Source organism: Mytilus edulis, chromosome 10, assembly GCF_963676685.1.
Source record: "Mytilus edulis chromosome 10, xbMytEdul2.2, whole genome shotgun sequence".
In the NCBI taxonomy this organism is placed as follows: domain Eukaryota; kingdom Metazoa; phylum Mollusca; class Bivalvia; order Mytilida; family Mytilidae; genus Mytilus; species Mytilus edulis.
The window spans coordinates 77,716,756-77,735,939 of NC_092353.1; the positions used below are offsets into that span (position 1 = coordinate 77,716,756).

At 32.2% G+C, this 19,184-nt stretch overlaps 1 protein-coding gene across 1 annotated transcript in view; it reads right to left on the bottom strand.

Annotated features, from left to right (window-relative positions):
• Positions 1-19,184, bottom strand: part of LOC139493008 (E3 ubiquitin-protein ligase rnf213-beta-like) — a 30,984-nt gene that overhangs the window by 3,446 nt on the left and 8,354 nt on the right. The window contains exons 6-15 of the mRNA XM_071281151.1: positions 16,116-16,313; positions 15,505-15,744; positions 13,743-13,860; positions 12,980-13,254; positions 12,011-12,131; positions 11,127-11,243; positions 7,768-7,875; positions 7,251-7,304; positions 3,397-3,594; positions 1,961-2,054 (exon numbers count right to left, since the gene is read on the bottom strand). Of these exons, the coding sequence (XP_071137252.1) occupies positions 1,961-2,054; positions 3,397-3,594; positions 7,251-7,304; positions 7,768-7,875; positions 11,127-11,243; positions 12,011-12,131; positions 12,980-13,254; positions 13,743-13,860; positions 15,505-15,744; positions 16,116-16,313 (1,523 nt within the window). The remainder of the gene's footprint in view (positions 1-1,960; positions 2,055-3,396; positions 3,595-7,250; positions 7,305-7,767; positions 7,876-11,126; positions 11,244-12,010; positions 12,132-12,979; positions 13,255-13,742; positions 13,861-15,504; positions 15,745-16,115; positions 16,314-19,184) is intronic.

Below are 19,184 nucleotides of genomic sequence, written 5' to 3' on the forward strand. Positions count from 1 at the left end.
TATACAACAAGCATTATTGTGATAATTTTGTGTTTTTATTTTCAATTTCAGTACCTGTATTTATACAAATGTTAAAACTAGTTTCAGCAAAAGATGTTTCAAAATTCATCAAATTATAGATAATTTTCATTTAAATTGTGAAAATAGATACACAATCACCATAAGAGTTGGACATCCAACCGTATATAGAACTAGAACACACCCGCGAAATCGCGGGCATATACAGCTTGTGACCTGTTGTAGGATGATTTTTTGTAAAAGATATTATGTATGGAGAATTTCATAAAAGGTACCAAAAGCCCTCTCCTTTTTTTCCAAAGTCCGATATTTGTTTCCTTTCTGTTAATTCAATTATTTTCGTGTTTTTGGCCTCAGACCACAATTATTCTTCTCCTTTGCTACTATGCTTCGTTTGGTAAAAGTTAAATCAAATTAAAAATTTGCACCGTTGTAATAAATGTAACTGCTTATATATAGACCATTATGAGTCTAACAAAATATGCTTCTAGGACAATCCATCAGTGCTTTTTCTTCTAAGAGCCTTATTAACATGCCATTGGTATGATATGAAACATGTATAAATGACTAAGACCGACTAAGGCTAATTTGAGGGGTGGTCAGAGGGGTCCTGATCCCAAAATCCCGGGCTTATAACCATGCAATCCCGAGATGCAGAATTTAAAGAAATTCATATCCCAAAATCGAAAAATATATTACCTGATCCCGTAAGAATCAATCCCCAAATCCCGAACTTAAAAACACCCTATCCCGACGCCCCGAAAAAGGTCCTGCCTCCCTCTAATCTCTACCTTACTTTCATTTTTGCCAAATCACTATTTTCCCTATCAACAATAAATGTTTTGCCCCATTTATGGGCATTATGTTTTCTAGTCTGTGCATCCGTGCGTTCGGTCGTCCGTCCGTCCGTCCGTCTGTCCCGCTTCAGGTTAAAGTTTTTGGTCGAGGTAGTTTTAGATGAAGTTGAGCATTTTTACTTACTTTAATATATATGCAAATAGTATGACCCCTTAAATAGTAAACATTTCAAAGAAAACAGTAGACAGAATCAGGGACTTTCTATATTAACATAGAAAGTCCCTGACAGAATACAGAGAGTCTCTATAGTAGTATAATCGTAGTTTACATGTAGATAAACGCGAAAAATAATTGTCCTCTCTAAGGAGGTAGAAAAGTTGTGATTCTTGCGATCTAAACACCATGATATGGAGAACGCTCTAAATGGCTTATTTATTTTTCATTTTTGTTATCTATCATACGATTGGTTGTACTTGTGTGACATGTTTTACTTATTTTAATATATATATGTAACTTGTATGACCCCTTAAATAGTAAACATTTCAAAGAAAACAGTAGACAGAATACAGAGAGTCTCTATATATTAAAGTAGTATAATCGTGGTTTACATGTAGATAAACGCGAAAAATAATTGTCCTCTCTAAGGTGGTATAATAGTTGTGGTTCTTGCGATCTAAACACCATTATATGGGGAACGCTCTGATTGGCTTATTCAATTTTTCATTTTTGTTATCTATCATACGATTGGTTGTATTTGTGCATGTTTCAAACCGGAAATCTTATCTGTGACTAAAGGTCAGTCTGATGACGGAATCATATCCGGACTCCTTTTTTTGTCGTTTTTCTCCCAAAATAACTCAATCTGAATAATCATAAGAATGGATGACAAATGCGACTATGCATGTTACCTATAGGACACAGAGGCATGATGATTGGTTTATTGTGGAAGGAAGAGAACTGACACACAAAATTAGGTCTTCTCGTTTAATAGTATAGATAACCTTTAATGAATCCAACAAAACTAAAATTGCAGCTGAGATTCACTATGACGGATGCCTTTTAAATACAGAGCATCAAGATCATAAATTACAAAGTTCCAAGACACATTTAATCTTGCTATGGTTCTACTTTATTTAGTGCTTACTGTAGAATATTACTTGTCCATCTTGTGTTGAAGCCTCTAACGTTTTCTTAATCATGTCCAAATCATATTGCGGCATTGTGGGAAAGTAAGAATTCTGAAAATAAAGCAAAAGAATAAAAAGGTCAAAGTCTCAAAGTCCGTACTGTAATACTTATGTCCTATTTGCAGAAAATAGCTTAATTTCTAAGTCTAGAATAATTAAAAACAATTTCATAATCATGATAGTTGAAGATGATAACTTTAATATTTGTGCAATACCTTGTGAACTTTTAAAAAAATGGGGTTCAATATAGTAGCAGAGTTAATAACCCATCTACCCGACAGTATCAGACTTCACCTGTAACAACTGAAAATATATTTGTGACAAGTCCGAATGAAAGTAAACATTGACATATAGAAACAGATTACTTTTTTTCTTTTTGATACATGTATAAAAGGGAGACAAAAGATATCAAAGGGACATTTAAACTCATAAGTCGAAAATAAACTGACGACGCAAAAAACATGAAAAATTAAAAGAAACAAATACAAAATTATTGTACACAAACCACAACATATAAACTAAGACTATAGACTAGGTTACATGAACCCCGTCAAAACTATGACTGATCTCAGGTGCTCCGGAAGGATCAGCAGATCCTACTGAACACGTTGCATCCGTCATTTGGTCATTTCAAAAACGTCATCACAAATTGGAGGACCGAAATGGTATATATTCTTGACTGCAAACGACGGATGTGTTCCGATTTCGTAACCCTAATTGTCCTTCCGAAATAGACTAATGTGCAGTGCCTCTGCATATGTTATGGTTTTGTCGTTTTTTTGTTTGCCATGGAATTGTCATTTTGTTATAAAAGTTTAAATGAAACTGTGCAATCTTTCGCCTCTCTTTATCGAAATGATGCAGCAGAAAAAGCCCTCAATATTTGCGAGTCAGTTTGTCATTAACAAAACGTTTTTTAATGGTGTGCTTTCTAAAAAAAAACCTAAAATTACATTTATAAATAATATTTTTTTTATGACCATCTCACAAAAATTACCTTTATCGGAATGTTCACAATTATTCAAGTCAATCCTGTCAAACAAGACTCAAATGGTCAAAGTAGAATACAACTTTAGGATTTTCATTTAATTCAAATTATAAAACTTGTTACCAAAATACCTACCAAATCAGAAAAAGACCCATGCTGATACTGTCTTTCACAAAAGAATCAGTAGAATACCGACTAGTGAACAATTACAATTAGTACAACAGCATAGTGGCTCTCTACTTAAAATTATATGATTGATATTTATCATTCACCAAAGTGAAAAGATTTTTCCCGACTTATCCAAATGTTTCATTTTACCCAAGTATTTCATTGTATATCTGTCTATTTAGTTTTATTTTGTGTATTCATTACAACTGATTTTGATTAACCAAACTCTTGTCTTACCATCATGAGTTCTGGACTATTTGCAATGTTTACCAAGGGAGATAACCATGTTTGCTTTCCCGGTATCCCTTTGAATATAACCATGCTATGCAGCAACAGGCAACACAATCCTTGCTGCGCAAGATCTAAAGCTGGAGATATGTTTCTGTTTTTATCATATCTCCATACATCATTTGTTAGCAGATCCTTAATCAGGTCCTATTAAATATTAAAACAAAGCATAAGAAAGACGAGTGTTTCAACGTATAACGTATAACAAGTCCAATACCGTGTCTCTACCTAAGTTGCTGTATTATACTGATTTGGGTATGTAACGAATATAACTAAGCAATATCTTTCATAAATTCCAAGAAAACTTTGACGAAAATTTTTTGTGTACAATGCCTGTTATTATGTTTCAAGAAATCCGCAAAAAAAGGAGTGTCTTCACGCTTTGATTCAATTTTTAATGACATCGATCTCTTAATGAAGACCTATAAAACATTGACTTTAGTAATTGTTAATCCTCCCTTTTCGTCTTAGAAATACCTGTACCACATCAGGAATATGACCGTTGTTTTCCCTTATTTTGATGCGTCTGAGCTTTTTATTTTGCCATTTTCAAATTATGTTTTCTTGGAAGTTGATGTTTTTTTCCATATTATAAAAAAACTGAAAAATGTAGGCCGGTTAACCGTTTGACTGCAATGAAAAAATGGGAATATATTGGATAGCAATACACATCTTGTCTTTCAACAGAATATCTACTGACCTCTAAAAGAGTTTATGCAAGGGTTCCTTAAGGACAAATCATGAGGCATTCTCTCTTCGCCAAGCTTCAGATTTAACGTACCCATTCTGACCGGATGTGTCTGCGAACTCGTGCATTCCGCATAGCCAAACAGACGTCTGGCTTAGGCGACATGTTTACTGTTGTTAACAGAAAGACTAATGATGACAATACCCCCCCCCCCCCCCTCACTCTTTGGGATCATAGAACACGAAGAACTATGTCAAGCACAGCCAATTGAATGTGAAGAAAGTCATGAAAGTAAAATTTTGTGATATATCGCGTGACTATGATTCAGATCATTTTAAAAGTTCAAGTAAAGACAACAAAAAGTCCTTACTGATGTTCAAAGTAAGTTGAATGAAACAAATTATACTGGATCAAACAAATTTAACATATAACCAAAAGCATTACAGGTTTTATTTTCAATCAATAAGAAAAAAACTGGTCCATAACCGTTTGTTGAATAAAGCAGCATATCCTATAGTGAAAAAAAATAATATGTTTCTATAATTCGTTCAATGATGAAGGCCTGTTTATAGACGTATAACGATCTGCAACCTAACTTTTTAGAGATGCTTTCCACATGCCACAGGTTACATATGCAGACATTAAAACCATAACCTATGTATTGTATTGAACGGGCTCATATTCAACAAAAAAACAAGGATATGTGTATAAACCATGTATCTGTGACTGATTTGCTCTTTTCATTTATTCTAGAGATAAGGAAAAGGGGCATAAACATGACGCAACAATCATTTAGATTATAAAGAAAACAGAAAAATATCTACCAAGAACTGTCCGAAGACGAGGTACAATGCCACTCAACTGTGCAGAAAAGTTTATCAAACGAGGCAGTTTTAAAAATATGGGGACGGAGTCCCCAATAACAGTAGAAAATTCAATAAGAAAAAATACGGGAAAATTTCCCGAATTTTTCATTGTACTAATGAACTCAAAATCGTTCAAATTTTTTTTGTCGTGTTTTGAAATCCCGGACATGCGCAGAAATGTACAATGTACTTCCTTTTTCCGGTCTCGTTTGTATGAAACTTTGAGTAAAATATATATTTATCAGTCTAGTATAAAATAGGAAGGAACGCGCAATACCAATTTTATTTTTAATAATTCCTTGATATGACAAAACGTTACCTGATGATAGCGTTTCTTTGTTCACATTGCATATGACGTCATAATTTAAATAACGTCACAACTAAATCCCTAACAACAGAACCAAAATTGGAAACGTTACGTTATTTGCGTTTCTTTTTTTTTAAACAAATATTTAAGTTACAAAAAAATAATTCATACAGACTTCGTCCCCATTTACAGGTAATGTCTGCCTCATATTATTAAGAAGCCGTGCTTTATGGCAAGCTGTTTTTCAACCAAAATGCAAAGTTGTGTGTCAGGTTATGTTCTTTAACTCTTTTGTAGTTAAATATACACTTTACCTACTAGTATATAAATAGTATAAATAATTTAATTGATGGTAAAATTCTTTCAATTTGTCAATATATTGATGAATTTAACTTCATTTAAACTAACGCCAATCGACGAAAAAGCATTGAACCCGCAAATTGATTTCAAAGACAATGCTCTCGATAACAGTATTGAAGAAACAAACAACAACATTAAAGTTTACAATACAGTGTATGTCAAAATTGTTTTAATTTGGGTCTATCAATATACAAAATGCATATTAGTCAGATACTATTACAAAAGTGTTAAAAGTGTCATTTTAAAGTCTGAATAATAGTGGAGATAGAATTGCATGGTTTTAAAATACACACTTTACCTTTATAAATAGTCTAAATAATTTTAATGACTGTAAAATTATGCAATTTGTCAATAATTTGAATGAATTTAACATCATTTAAATGTGTTTAAGGTTTAAGTCTATAAAAGATTGAACAAAACCGGTAACAAAACAATGAACAAAATATAGTATGAATGATTTTTTTTATTGCATGTCAGATTTATTAAAAATGCTTTAGATTCAGAAATTTAAGCCAAAAAACTGCATTTTACCCCTACTTTGTCTGTTTCATTATAATCATTTGCGACCTTGTTAAATGGTATACGGGGTCGTCGGCTAAAGTTTAAACTAGATAATGAATAAAGATTGTGACCTAGTTAAGTTTGTGTGGTCCAGTAGTTTCAGAGGAGAATATTTTTTTTCAAAATTAACGGACGACGAAGAGGTCAGACGATGACGCCAAGAACAGCTCAAATTTTTATAGAGCCAGGTGAGCTAAAAATCAAGATATTGGTACAATTACTATTTATTTACTGTGTTTAGATTGAATATCATGCATTAAAAAAGAAATATGTCTATAGCATGATTTATTTTAATTGATAACCAGATTCTAAATCAATATTTGAAGTTTAACCAATATTTGAAGTTTCATCAAAACTTTTCAATTGGTTCATATCAACAAACTCATATATATGTACTTGTTTCATAATCATAATTTTTGTTCATAAAACTATTGATGCACGAATGTTTTGATTATAAAAAAACATTTAAATGCACAATTTTGGTTTTTGTTTTAATAAATGCAACTTTAAATAACAGTATATTCTATAAAGAGATACACACAAACAAATATATCGTGTATATTGGTCATTGCTTGTAAACATGGTAAATATCACAATTATCAAGAAAATAAGACACAATTCAAAATGTTTAGAATATGTCAAGCCATACTGAGGGCCCTCATGGGGTTTTTGATTATGTGATTACTTGGCCGTTTTTTTTAATGATTATTTGATTATTAAGCCAAATATTTCATGATTATTTGATTACCTAGGACTGTAATTTTAGTTTATGATTATTTTATTACTAAAGATAAGCAAATATTTAATGATTATGTGATTATATTGGCAAAAAAATGGTGATTATGTGATTACTAGGACCCCCCCCCCCCCCCCCATGAGGGGCCTCCATACTGTGACAAATTTCAAGACAGTATTTAAATGTCGAAAATTTGTAAAGCAATTTTAAGACCATATTCAGAATGTTGAAAACAAATAAAAAACAATACTACTTAAGTAGTGACACTGTAATAGCATTACTCACCTTTTCCATTATCTTTTTACTGTTTTCCAATGTTCTTTGCAAAAACTGCTTCACCTTGAACAACATATAATTAAAACAAACGAGAGAAAAATTAGATGTACTTTTCAGTTAAATAGTTGAATAAACGGTATATTTCTGTACGATTATTGTATTTGTTTTTTAGAACTATTGATCCCGAGCCTGTATATCATAAGATTGTGATTGTGCTCATTCCAACGTTCGTGTATCCTCTAAGTCCGCTAAAAAGGCTAGTTCTCGATGAGACAACAATTCTGTCATTTCTAAGCGAAGAGAATACTTGCCCATCAGCACGGGACTTTACCGACCATTTCTACATAAGAAAATGCCTGAACCAAGTCAGGTATATGACAGTTAGTATCCATTTGTTTGATGTTTTTGGTGAAGACAGTTGCAAATTCTTGTAAACCATAAAGTGGTTTTATTTAAAGTCGATGTTTTTTCATATGGCATATCCTTCATTTCTTTTTTTTGGATTAAATTATTGAAAACAACCTACGTTCTTTGATAGTTGATGTTGTGCCTCATTATACAATAAGTTCATAGTAAACACTCTATAGACCACTAACTGGAACCTCACTTGTATTTCCCATTCGTTCTTAGTCGACTATGAGATAAAATAAAACGTCAGAATATTAAAATCAGAGATATCTAGACATTATAAATTCATACAGAATTATATACAGAGGAAAGAGGATAACTGAATTACGACGCCACGCCCAAATATTATAAATTTGTCATTAAACATATAATAGTTCTTTCAAAGTTCACCCGCCCACAATTTCTGAATTTGAAGTTCACTCACTAGTTTCCCCAAATAATCTGTTTTGAAGAAAACCTTACAAGAGTTCTAATAAAGGAACTGCGCAACCTTCCAGAGCATCTTATTTCAACCATTAATTTTTTGATTGGTTAATATAGTTTCATCTTTTTTATTACTGATTAATTATGTTTTGAGTTTAGACTTTAGTTTTTTATGTTGTGTTTTCTATAGTATTTTTTTTGTTTTTTGTTTTTAGCCATGACGTTGTCGGTTTATTTTCAGTCAATAAGCTTGACTCTCCCTCTGGTATCTGTCGTTCCTCTGTTATGACTTGTTTTTTTTACTTCCTAAAGAAGTTACCATTAAATTTCCGATTTCTCTTCATTTTAAAGTTCACCAAAAGGACTTGGGTAAATAAATATGGCAACATTTGTCTTCTTCATACCACTAGTTAAATTCAAAATCAAAACGTAAAACAAAAATACTGAAGTCCAGGGCAAATATAAAAACAAAAATGAGAAAAAACAAAATTGATAAAAATCAAAAGCTGTCAATCAACGGAGGTGACCCGTCTGGTTGGCTGTGCAAGATGCAAATATTGTCACAACCATGTCTGTTCAGAAACGAAATGTTAAATCTAAGACTCCAATAAAGTGATTGTTATACTGTCTATACTTTAAAATCAACTCTCTGAGGGGTCCATGGGTGGCATACATTAATTTCCAATAAAATATCAAATATCTGACACTTCGAAAATGGCGTTACATAAAGGCAACAGTAGTATACCGCTGTTCAAACTCATAAATCCATGGATAAAAAACAAAATCGGGGTAACAAACTAAAACTGACGGAAACGCATAAATATAAGAGGAGAACAACGACACAACACTACAATGTAACTAACACACACAGAAACGGACCAAGCATAAATATAACATCAAAACCAAATACATGAATTTGGGATAGACAAGTACCGTGACACGTCTTATCGCAATGTCAATTTACACTCAAAAATAAGAGAAAACAAACGACGCAACGTTAAATTGTAACACACACAGAAACGAACTATAATATAACAATGGCCATATTCCTGACTTGGTACAGGACATTTTTAAACGAAAAAATGGTGGGTTGAACCTGGTTTTGTGGCATAACAAACCTCGCACTTTAATGGCAATGTTAAATATAACATAGAAATGACAACATAATATTACAGGACTACAATACAAATAAATAGGAAAACGTATTAGACAAAGAGACAAAGAAACACATGATTAATGAATAACAAAAAGCATCAGGTTTAAAATTTAATACGCCAAAAAGGCGCCTCGTCCACACAAGACTCACCAGTGATGCCCAGATATAAAAGGGGGTACAAAGTTGTACTGCACTGAAGATCAAAAGTTGAAAAGGGTTGTGTCAAATACGGCTAAGTTTGTATGCTTGGGATAAGAACAACCTAATTATTTAGAACAATTAATGCTATTGCAAACAGTAAATTTTATCAAATGAATATAACAGATATACATAATGAAACTGAAGTATTAACTCATTACATAAAACAAACACGAATACATAATGAATGACCAACACAGAATAGACACACCCGACTCAGTCCAGGCCTCAACGCAGTAAATTATGAAAATGACGTCACATACGACGGTGAAAAGGCATTAACAATTACGTCACATACGATGGTGAAAAGGCGTTAAAAATTTGAACATATGAAATTTATATTACCTCTTTTATAACATATATTCGGTGGTTCCTTGACCTCAATATATAAGTAATGTACATTTTATTTATCATTTTGTACAAATTTGTACAAAGTTATAACTGTACACAACATATATTTGAAATACTTCTCACTAGACATTAAGAAAGTAGACAAGTCATCAATTTATGTTTTGATTTGTATTCCTGCCTTTATACATATAGTTCCTCCTTTTTCATTATCATAACATAAACTTGGTATTGCAGCTGTTTTATTGGAAAAAGCGGCTTAAATAAATTGTCATATGTTCCTGTGGTCTTTTTGTTGTACAGGCTTTTAATCTTTATTTAAACATGCACAAAATTCAAATCAGTGCGATATTGCCGAACTCAGTGGTCTTACATGATGACGGTAATATAAGAGTATACCATATATCTTATCTGATCACTCAATATCTCAAGTAAATATGTTAAAAACAATCAAAAAATGACTGAGAAGATAATCTGCATGGAATTACGTCAAGGCATATAGGTACATATTAATCGATATCTGTGGTCATTTAATTTGTAGAAACGTATATATTATATCGAACTAGAGATAAAGAATACTACAGATACAGTAAAGTCGGCCTCTTATCCTGACTTACATCTAGAAAAAAATCACAATGAAGGTCAGTTTAAAACAAAACTTTATGACGAAAGAGATGATTTCAGCTTTCCAATTGTGAACTTTCCATTTCCAAGTAGCAACATTCAAGCAGTACCTGCATACGGGGTATATATCTCCTAATTGATACGATATTCCTGTGCTTGTATTTCTTATCATGAATTTCTGAAGAAAAGGGTTACTGCTCACAAAGAAACTATTAAACCAAGAGTTCCAAATGGTGAAGTTGAAATCATCCCTTCGTTAGTTTTACGGATGCCATCACGAGTTGATTGACCGTTAAGAAATAACCGTTTAACAGATAATATCTGATATGTTCATTACGTCATAACTACAATCCCCTTCCCTTTCATGAATGTGACCTACCGAATAAGACTATTTACCGGATTTGTTATAACATGAGGAACATGACGGGTTCCACATGTGGAGCAGAATCTGCTTACCCTTCCGGATCAACCCTTGTTTTTTGGTGGGATTCGTGTTGCTTATTCTTTAGTTTTCTATGTTTTGTCATGTGTACTTTTGTTTGTCTGTTTGTCTTTTTCATTTTAACCATGACGTTGTCAGTTTATTTTCGATTTATGAGTTTGACTGTCCCTCTGGTATCTTTGTCCCTCTTTTACATTGACTGATACAAATGGACAATATGTGTTGATCATTATCAGTTGTTGAAATGCAGAAAAAAATACTGCAATTATTGAAAGAAATCCCAAACCTGTAATAAATCTATAATCGTCTCAGCATCCTCAGTTATTGCTGCATGAATGAAAGTTTCTCTCGTTTGTACGTAATCTTCCCCACATACTATAAATCTGTCCTGACATACTAATTTCTAAAATCAAAACAGTATAAATAACTACAGCTTTAACAAAATGAGGCTCGTTGTTATTGATATCTTATGATCAAAAAGCATTTGAATATACCATACTTTATACCAAATCATAACCAAATACCGAACTCGAAGGTTTATTCAAAACAGACGAATACAGATATTATCAACCAACAAAGATTGCCATATTACTGACTATAAATCTTGAGTTCTGTATTACATTTGACAAGTGTAAACACAGGACGTGGTACCCTAGATTCCTTTATTGTTTTTTCTCTCCAAAAATGGGAACAACTATCGTGAATTTATTATTTTATGTTTTTGACAAATTATACACTGCCTTCAAGAAATTTGTTATATTTATAATACATGTAAATTTGTATGGTATTAGAAGCTGATAAATATTAGAGTCATTTGCTAACAATCAAAGAAATTTAAAAGATGGAGAACAAAAACTTTATGACTTACAAACATTTCATTTGCATCATTGTCACAATATGGTTTTTTCATATTTTCTACGCTTAATCACCCCATCAGCATCTATAGTCACATAATGTATGTGACATCATTTCACTCTGTTAAAAAAAGGTGAAAGTCATTAATTTAGGAACATAGGAGTGCCTTTTATTTTATTTCTTAATTGGTGGTTTGAAGGTTTGTCGGCAAACGAACATTTTTTCTCAGTGTTCTCACTTTTTTGTCAGAAGAGCGAAAACATTGAAATTTTTAATGTTTTCATATTTCGAAAATCATCGACAAAAATCATCTACCTTATTGTTCTGAAGTTCTGGTAAGTTTATCCATCTTTGAATTGCCAAATCACAAGTTGTACGTATTGTGTTATAACAGTCTGTGCCATAACGTCTACACATATACTTTATAAAGTAACATCTGGAAAACAAACCAACGTAGGTATAAATGCCCTTTTAATATTTTTCGCCTTTCTTGATCTATATAGAAATGGCTGTGTGAAAACAGAGAAATTGCTTATCCCACTATTAAACTGTAATAGTAATCAGCTACCAAAAGTTGCGACACAATAACTTGTAATAGACAGAAGGATGGAATAACAGACATAATGGTATATTCCTTGTAAACTTAATTTGATTAGAGTGACGAAATTGAAAACAACTACTTTTAAGCGGTATAAATGAATTGCCAACAAATAGTGGTAGATTTAGTAGAGCGTATCAAGTGCAAATATTCACCTTCAATCGGTGAAACTTATGCTTTGGTGAAAAAAATAGTCAAAAATGTCTTTCTACCATTTTTTACAACTTTCCACCGATTTTGTGTCATTTCTTAACACCTTTTAGTAAGTAGATATGCAGTTGAACAACTGATGATAATTTTTCAAATATTAAAATCGTGTTGACCAGTTTTTATATATACATGTATGTTGCCAGTACTTCATCAGCTGTCTGTACAGTTATCAATTAGTTCAATCCGGTGCGGGAATTTCTCGCTACATTGAAGACCTGTTGGTGACCCTCTGCTGTTGTTTTTTGTTTGATCGGGTTGTTGTCTCTTTGACACATTCCCCATTTCTATTCTCAATTTTAATCAAAATTCTTCAGACAAAGTCAAAACATATCATGAACTCGTAAAAAATTGTTAGGAATTCCAAATAAATTTCATATTTAATACAAATTTCTTGCCTTGCTGTTCTTAGACATAATAACCTTAAAATAACCTTTAAAAAAGTCAATGTGGACCCACATATAAATGTTTATTCCTACCTAGGCAATTTGGACCCACATTCTTCAATCAGTTTCCCTACTGCCGTAAATAGTCGATGCAACTTTTCATCTAATTGTACAGTCTTTTTTATGAATGCTTTATACATTGAGTTGGCTGCCACACTAAGAGAAAACCTTGTTTGGGACAAGTGACTCATTTTTTCTATCAGTTGAGTGGTATCTAATCGTATCTTTCTACAGGAATCTATCAACATGTCTGTGGCTGCTTCAATTAATTCTATATTGTCATCTGGGTAACGTTGGTGACAGGAATTCTAAAATATGATGAAAGGGTTATATTTAAAAACAGTGGAAGTAAGTTTAATTGAACACTAAATCAATTAATTTTACAAAAGACATGTTTTGAGATTGAACAAAGAAATCGGTAAGAATTGAAAGGACAAGGTATACTAAGTGGTATTTTTGGCATCAAGTCACTTTATATTCGTTAGTCTTTGCATAGCGACTTTGAAAAATGTTGATCATTTTTTTCTTTATGTTAAAATTTTGTTACCTAGCAACGGGTTTCATAAAATTGACAATAATACATTTTTGCATGTATTTGAAACATATTCAATACTAGGTCATAAAGTTATTTATTCCTTCATAGCATTGAAGGATAAAATATCTAAAATAAATTATACAATGCTTGAAATCTTATCCCCATTTTCTAATATTTATGATTTTATAGTACACAGAAAAAAGATATCGTTACAATACCGATGTGTGCTGTAATAAATTCTCCCTTAAAATGTAAACTTACTTCCATACACTGTAGAACTATATGAAACATACTATGAGATTCTTTACTGGTAGATGAATCAACCAATTCTAAAGTTCTTCTGAAATAGTACTCCAGGTGCTGGTGAACCTCTGGACCACTGTGTGGAGATAAGATATAACAATAGTAAAATCAGGACTGACGAAGTAAAGGTTTCTGTTCCACTAATTGGTGGAGTTGGTCAAAGATAGATATTACGTACTTAAATGATAACGCTAATAGCTATTCCAATACAATAAGATAATTCATTTTCTTATCCCTATCTTTTTAGATTTTAGCCGAGAATTTATTGTAGGAAAATAAGAACAGTATATTACATGTCCTCATGACCTTCAACCCGCTCTTTGTTGATGCAGTGGTTTCAGAGTTATTGTTATGTTAATTTTTAAGTGACAAGTGATTACAACAGGGCTTATTGTCCTTAAACCATTGTGGTGACGTCAGCCTATTCATAACCGTGGATTCTTTTTCTAGAATCAACGCTTCCTAAATCTGTCGCTGAAATGGGCTCAACATATTAGATTCTTTTGTTTCCTTTGTGTGCCTAATTTTATTAAGTTTGAATTGACTAATTAACTGATTTCTGTTCACTAATGGAATTGTTTTAAAAACTTACCTTCCATTTTTGTGATTTCTATAAGGTTTCCCTGGGATTCGAACCCGTTCATAAATTCTGATACGTGTTACTGACATCAACATATCGACTAAACCTCTGGGCTAACAATCGGTTACGATTTAAATGTCTATTTTATTTATATAAATGAATGTACGAAATACATCGGTACAAAAGACACACAGGGCTTCTACCTTTATATATACATAATAGGCAAACGAATAGTATGAATTGGTAGCCACGAGGTTTCATGGTTAAGATAAATGAGTTTAAGGTACGGACTTGTATTTTTAGGTTCGAATCCCTGTATTATCGTTGTTGTCCCTATTCTCTACTTTTCAAGTTTTTGTTCTTGTTTTGTATGTTATTGTGAATAATTTGTGTAAATAAAGCGAGTTTGGTCGTTTATTTTTGGATCATTGTTCATGTTGTTGGCTATTCCACATGTTTAAAACAAAACTAATTACATTCTCATGATTTGTCATCTTTTGTTTTATAAATTTATATACCTAATATGATTTCATCTGTTTTACTACACAATTTTACAACTGCTAGTTCGTAAATTCCTATGCTAGAAAATCGTGATGTTCCTAGACTTAGAATGTTCGTTGTCGGGTTGTATTCCCTTTGACACATTCTCCATTTCTATTTTCAATTTTAATAGAAATAAGTTCGAATATCTCCTATTTTGTAAAGAACAGACAATATTCAGATGCCTGATAGTATGAAGATCTTTAAGGACAGACGTGTTGTGTTATAATATATTTTTATTTTTGTTTTAGCCATTTAATTGTGATATTGAATTTATGGTAATGAATTGTTTGACACGATAACATGGTTATTTAAACTCACTTACAATACTTTCTAATTAAGAATAGGCGTTAATTTTTAAAAGACATTAACACAATAGTTTAAGTTATAGATACAATGGATAAGCGTTGATTCATGAAAAACAAACCATTCGCCCTCCGGGCTCATGGTTTCTTTTTCAAGAATCAACGCTTATCCATTGTATCTATATCACATAACACAGTTACGAAAGACTTTGTTTATCATACATAGCCAAATTGTTTAATGTACAGAGCAATGACCTCAGTCAGAACAGTGTATTTGTTTTTGATAATCAATTACCTTGTTTGCATCAAATGTTGTAAAACGAATGAACGAAAAACTGGAGTATAATAAAAACAACTATCAAAACTTGTCTGTTGCTCAGTAATCTCATTACTATCCTTGGTAATGTAGTTCAGTAGTTTGTTAACAATGTTGTTTTGTGGTGGGGTTCCTTCTGCAAAGCATAACTGGGAAACAACTTCCATGTAGAAACAGTTACATCTTCTTTTAAAGTTCTTGTATGCTAGAACATTGTCGCTATAAAGAAGGTTAAGTTCAAAAATAGTATTTCAATATCTATTATTGCAGATATATTATTTACACGAACTAGAGAAATATTGCGGAAAAACAATAATATAGAAAATATTATTATTTTTATTCTATAAATGTTTCCAGACAAACACAAAACCATTCTTCAATTAAATTTTTACAAAATATTGTTGAATTCAAGTCAAACATTTTAAACTATTTTTTTTAAATATTTTTTCAATTTGTTTTTATCGATGTCAATTCTCCTGTAAATTACAGGTACATGTTGTTTGTAAGTTCAATATATCTCTAATCAAACATTTAGGAACCATGGGGTTAAGATATTGTATTAAAGTATGTTTGTATAAATATGTCTGTACCTCTGATCAGCTAAAACAGGTTGAAAGTCTTTTACAAACGGCTTATTGCAAATAGGGCATTTGACACCTGGCAATGTGACGGTCTTATCAAAACATCTTCTGCATATAGTATGATTACATGGAAGGGTTACCGGTGAACTTGGTGGTTTATTTTGTGCTCCTGTATATAGCATCTCACAATGGGCACACATTTGATGGCTGTTAAATACATAAACAATCAATAATCAGATGAAACAAAATGGTGTAATTCGTAGTTACGCAATAAACCAATTTCTAGATCGCCCTCTGGAAGCTTTGATGCCCTTTTTTTCTCATTTTCATCTCCACTAGGGTTACATTACATAATAACTAAAAAAAAAAATTCACTGCCTTTTAATTTTCTAAAATGTTTGAGAGATTATGCATTTGACAAAGGATGCATAAATACATTTTCTCCAATTACAGACTTGTCAGTATAATTTGTGATGTAGCTCTTTTCCGTCTTTTTAAACCAGAAAGACCGGAACCTTTGCATAAGGAAAAGAGGAAATTCCTTCCTGTTTACCTTACCAATAGAGGAATTGATGCAATCAACATCAGCAACGTTCTACATCACAAGGAGGTAACATCTAAAATTCCGATATTTTTTCAAAATCTGTCTTGTCCTATTGTATCCTTCAGTTACACCAAAACCATTGCATCCAAAATATTTAACTATAAACAAGTATTACAGGACCTTGATTTAGAATAATACCTGAAAAAACGTCTGACATGTGACTGTCCCCAATCGCCTTTCAATTACAGCCCCTCTGGCCATGTTATTACTGGGGATCTAAACATAATACAACATGAAAATCTCCGAAAGGTGATTTATCATGGGCCTAAGTTTAGAGAACCCCAGCACATCAATTGGAACCATAACTTCATAATAATTATGGATTCCATTGAGGACTACGCCAGAGCATGGGCTAAACGATAAGAAGTTCAACTGGACACTTGTCAGAATGGGTCAAAACAATTAAGTCTCTGATAAAACGTCGCATTTACAAGTTTAAACACTGTGTGAATGATCGACCAAAGTCCGTTTTCAGAGACAAAGAGGCTGTAGAATGTCTATCATCTCTTCAAGAGAAGTATGTTGTTGTTCCTCAAAGCTTCAAATAATGTTGTCTTTATATGTAAATCGTATTACTACGAGTGTCTTGTAAAAGAATTAGGAATAAATGAGCGCTCAGTAAATCCCACATACAAAAACATATTATTTGACAAGGATGAGATTTTGGCGAATAATAAGTCCTTCATGGCTTCAATGAACATTGCATTGAACAACAAATCGGAGGACTTACCTTGTTTGTATTGGATACCTAAACTTCACAAAATTCAGTACAAACAACGGTACATTGCCGGCTCATCTGCATGTTCCACTAAAGAGTTTTCCATTAGATTGACTAAAATTCTGTCCGCAGTGAAAGAGGGTCTTCAGAAATACTGTGAAACTTTTTACTCGTGAAGTGGTATTAATCATATGTGGATTCTTAAAAACTCTAAAGAACTTCTGGATAATTTCAAATCTCGGTCTTTTTCTGAAATTAGTTCTATCAAAACTTTTGATTTTTCAACCTTGTATACCACCATTCCCCATGTGAAATTGAAAAACCGTCTAAAAGAAATAATCCACAATGCTTTCTATCATAAAAATGGTAGTATACGCTAAAAATTTATCACTTTGGGATACCATAAGGCATATTTTGTTAATAGTGAACAAAAGGATAAAAGATGCTTCACAGAGGAACAAGTGATCAGTATGCTTGAGTTTCTTGTTGACAACATATTTGGAGGTAGACTTTTTCAACAAATTGTCGGCATTCCTTGCCGACCTCTTTTTATTTTCATATGAAACGGAGTTCCTTCAGACACTTGTCAAAAACAAGATCAAAGAAGCCGGGTTCTTTAATTTCAATTTCAGATATATTGATGATGTTTTTTTCAATTAACAATCCAAACTTTTCTGATTGGGTTCCGTTAATATATCCACCAGAACTAGAAATTAAAGAGACACGGCTTCCTCCGCCTCATTTTTAGAGTTATACCTCGAATTTGACATACACAGTCATCTCAGTACCAGATTCTATGACAAACGGGACGATTGTAATTTTGATTATATCAATTTCCCCCACCTTAGAAGCAATATACATACTTCATCTGAATATGGAAAATACATTTCCTTACTTATTCGGTATTCAAGATTTTTCAGCTCCTACTCAGACTTTATAAAACGTCACCAGTGTCTGATCAGAATGTTGATGAACCAGGGGTATGTCAAAGAACGTCTCGTCCTTTTTCTAAACAAGTTCATTGGAAGGTACCAAGAACTTGTTGATAAATATCCCGTATCAACTTCACAAATAACACACGATGGTCTTGAAGTATAGATTTTGTGTACTGACGTTGTTTATCATCTTAATAACTTGTTACAGTATTCTTTTATTTGTCTTTATCAATATTACTTTTTCTGTAGGTTCTGTTTTTTGAAAAATCCATTTGACTTGACTCTGTGCTTATGTATCCCATCATACTTTGAACAATAAAATTATTTTATTTATTAATATTACTTTACTTATGTATCTTGTCATACTTTGAAAGACAAAATTATTTTATTTATTAATACCACTTTTACTGTAAAGTCTGGGTTTTTTTGTGATATACGTTTGACGTGACTCTGTAATTATGTATCCCGTCATACTTTGAACCACACAATTATTTTATTTATTATTATTACTTTTACTGTTAAGTCTGTTTTTTGTTATATCTATTTTAAGTGATTCTGTATTTATGTATCCCGTCATACTTTGAACGACAAAATTATTTTATGTCTACCTGTGCGAATATCAAACGCGCAATTTTACACCAGTACTTAAAACCTTTCATCCTTTATGGATATCATAATTGATTATTCTCTTCGTTGAAGCGCATGAAAATTATTTTTTGTACATTTGTGTTCAAATTTCTAACTGTCGGAAAACAGGAAGTGGCTGTATTTTAAACAGCGCTATCACGTGTTAGGCCGAATATATAAAATAATTTCCTAGT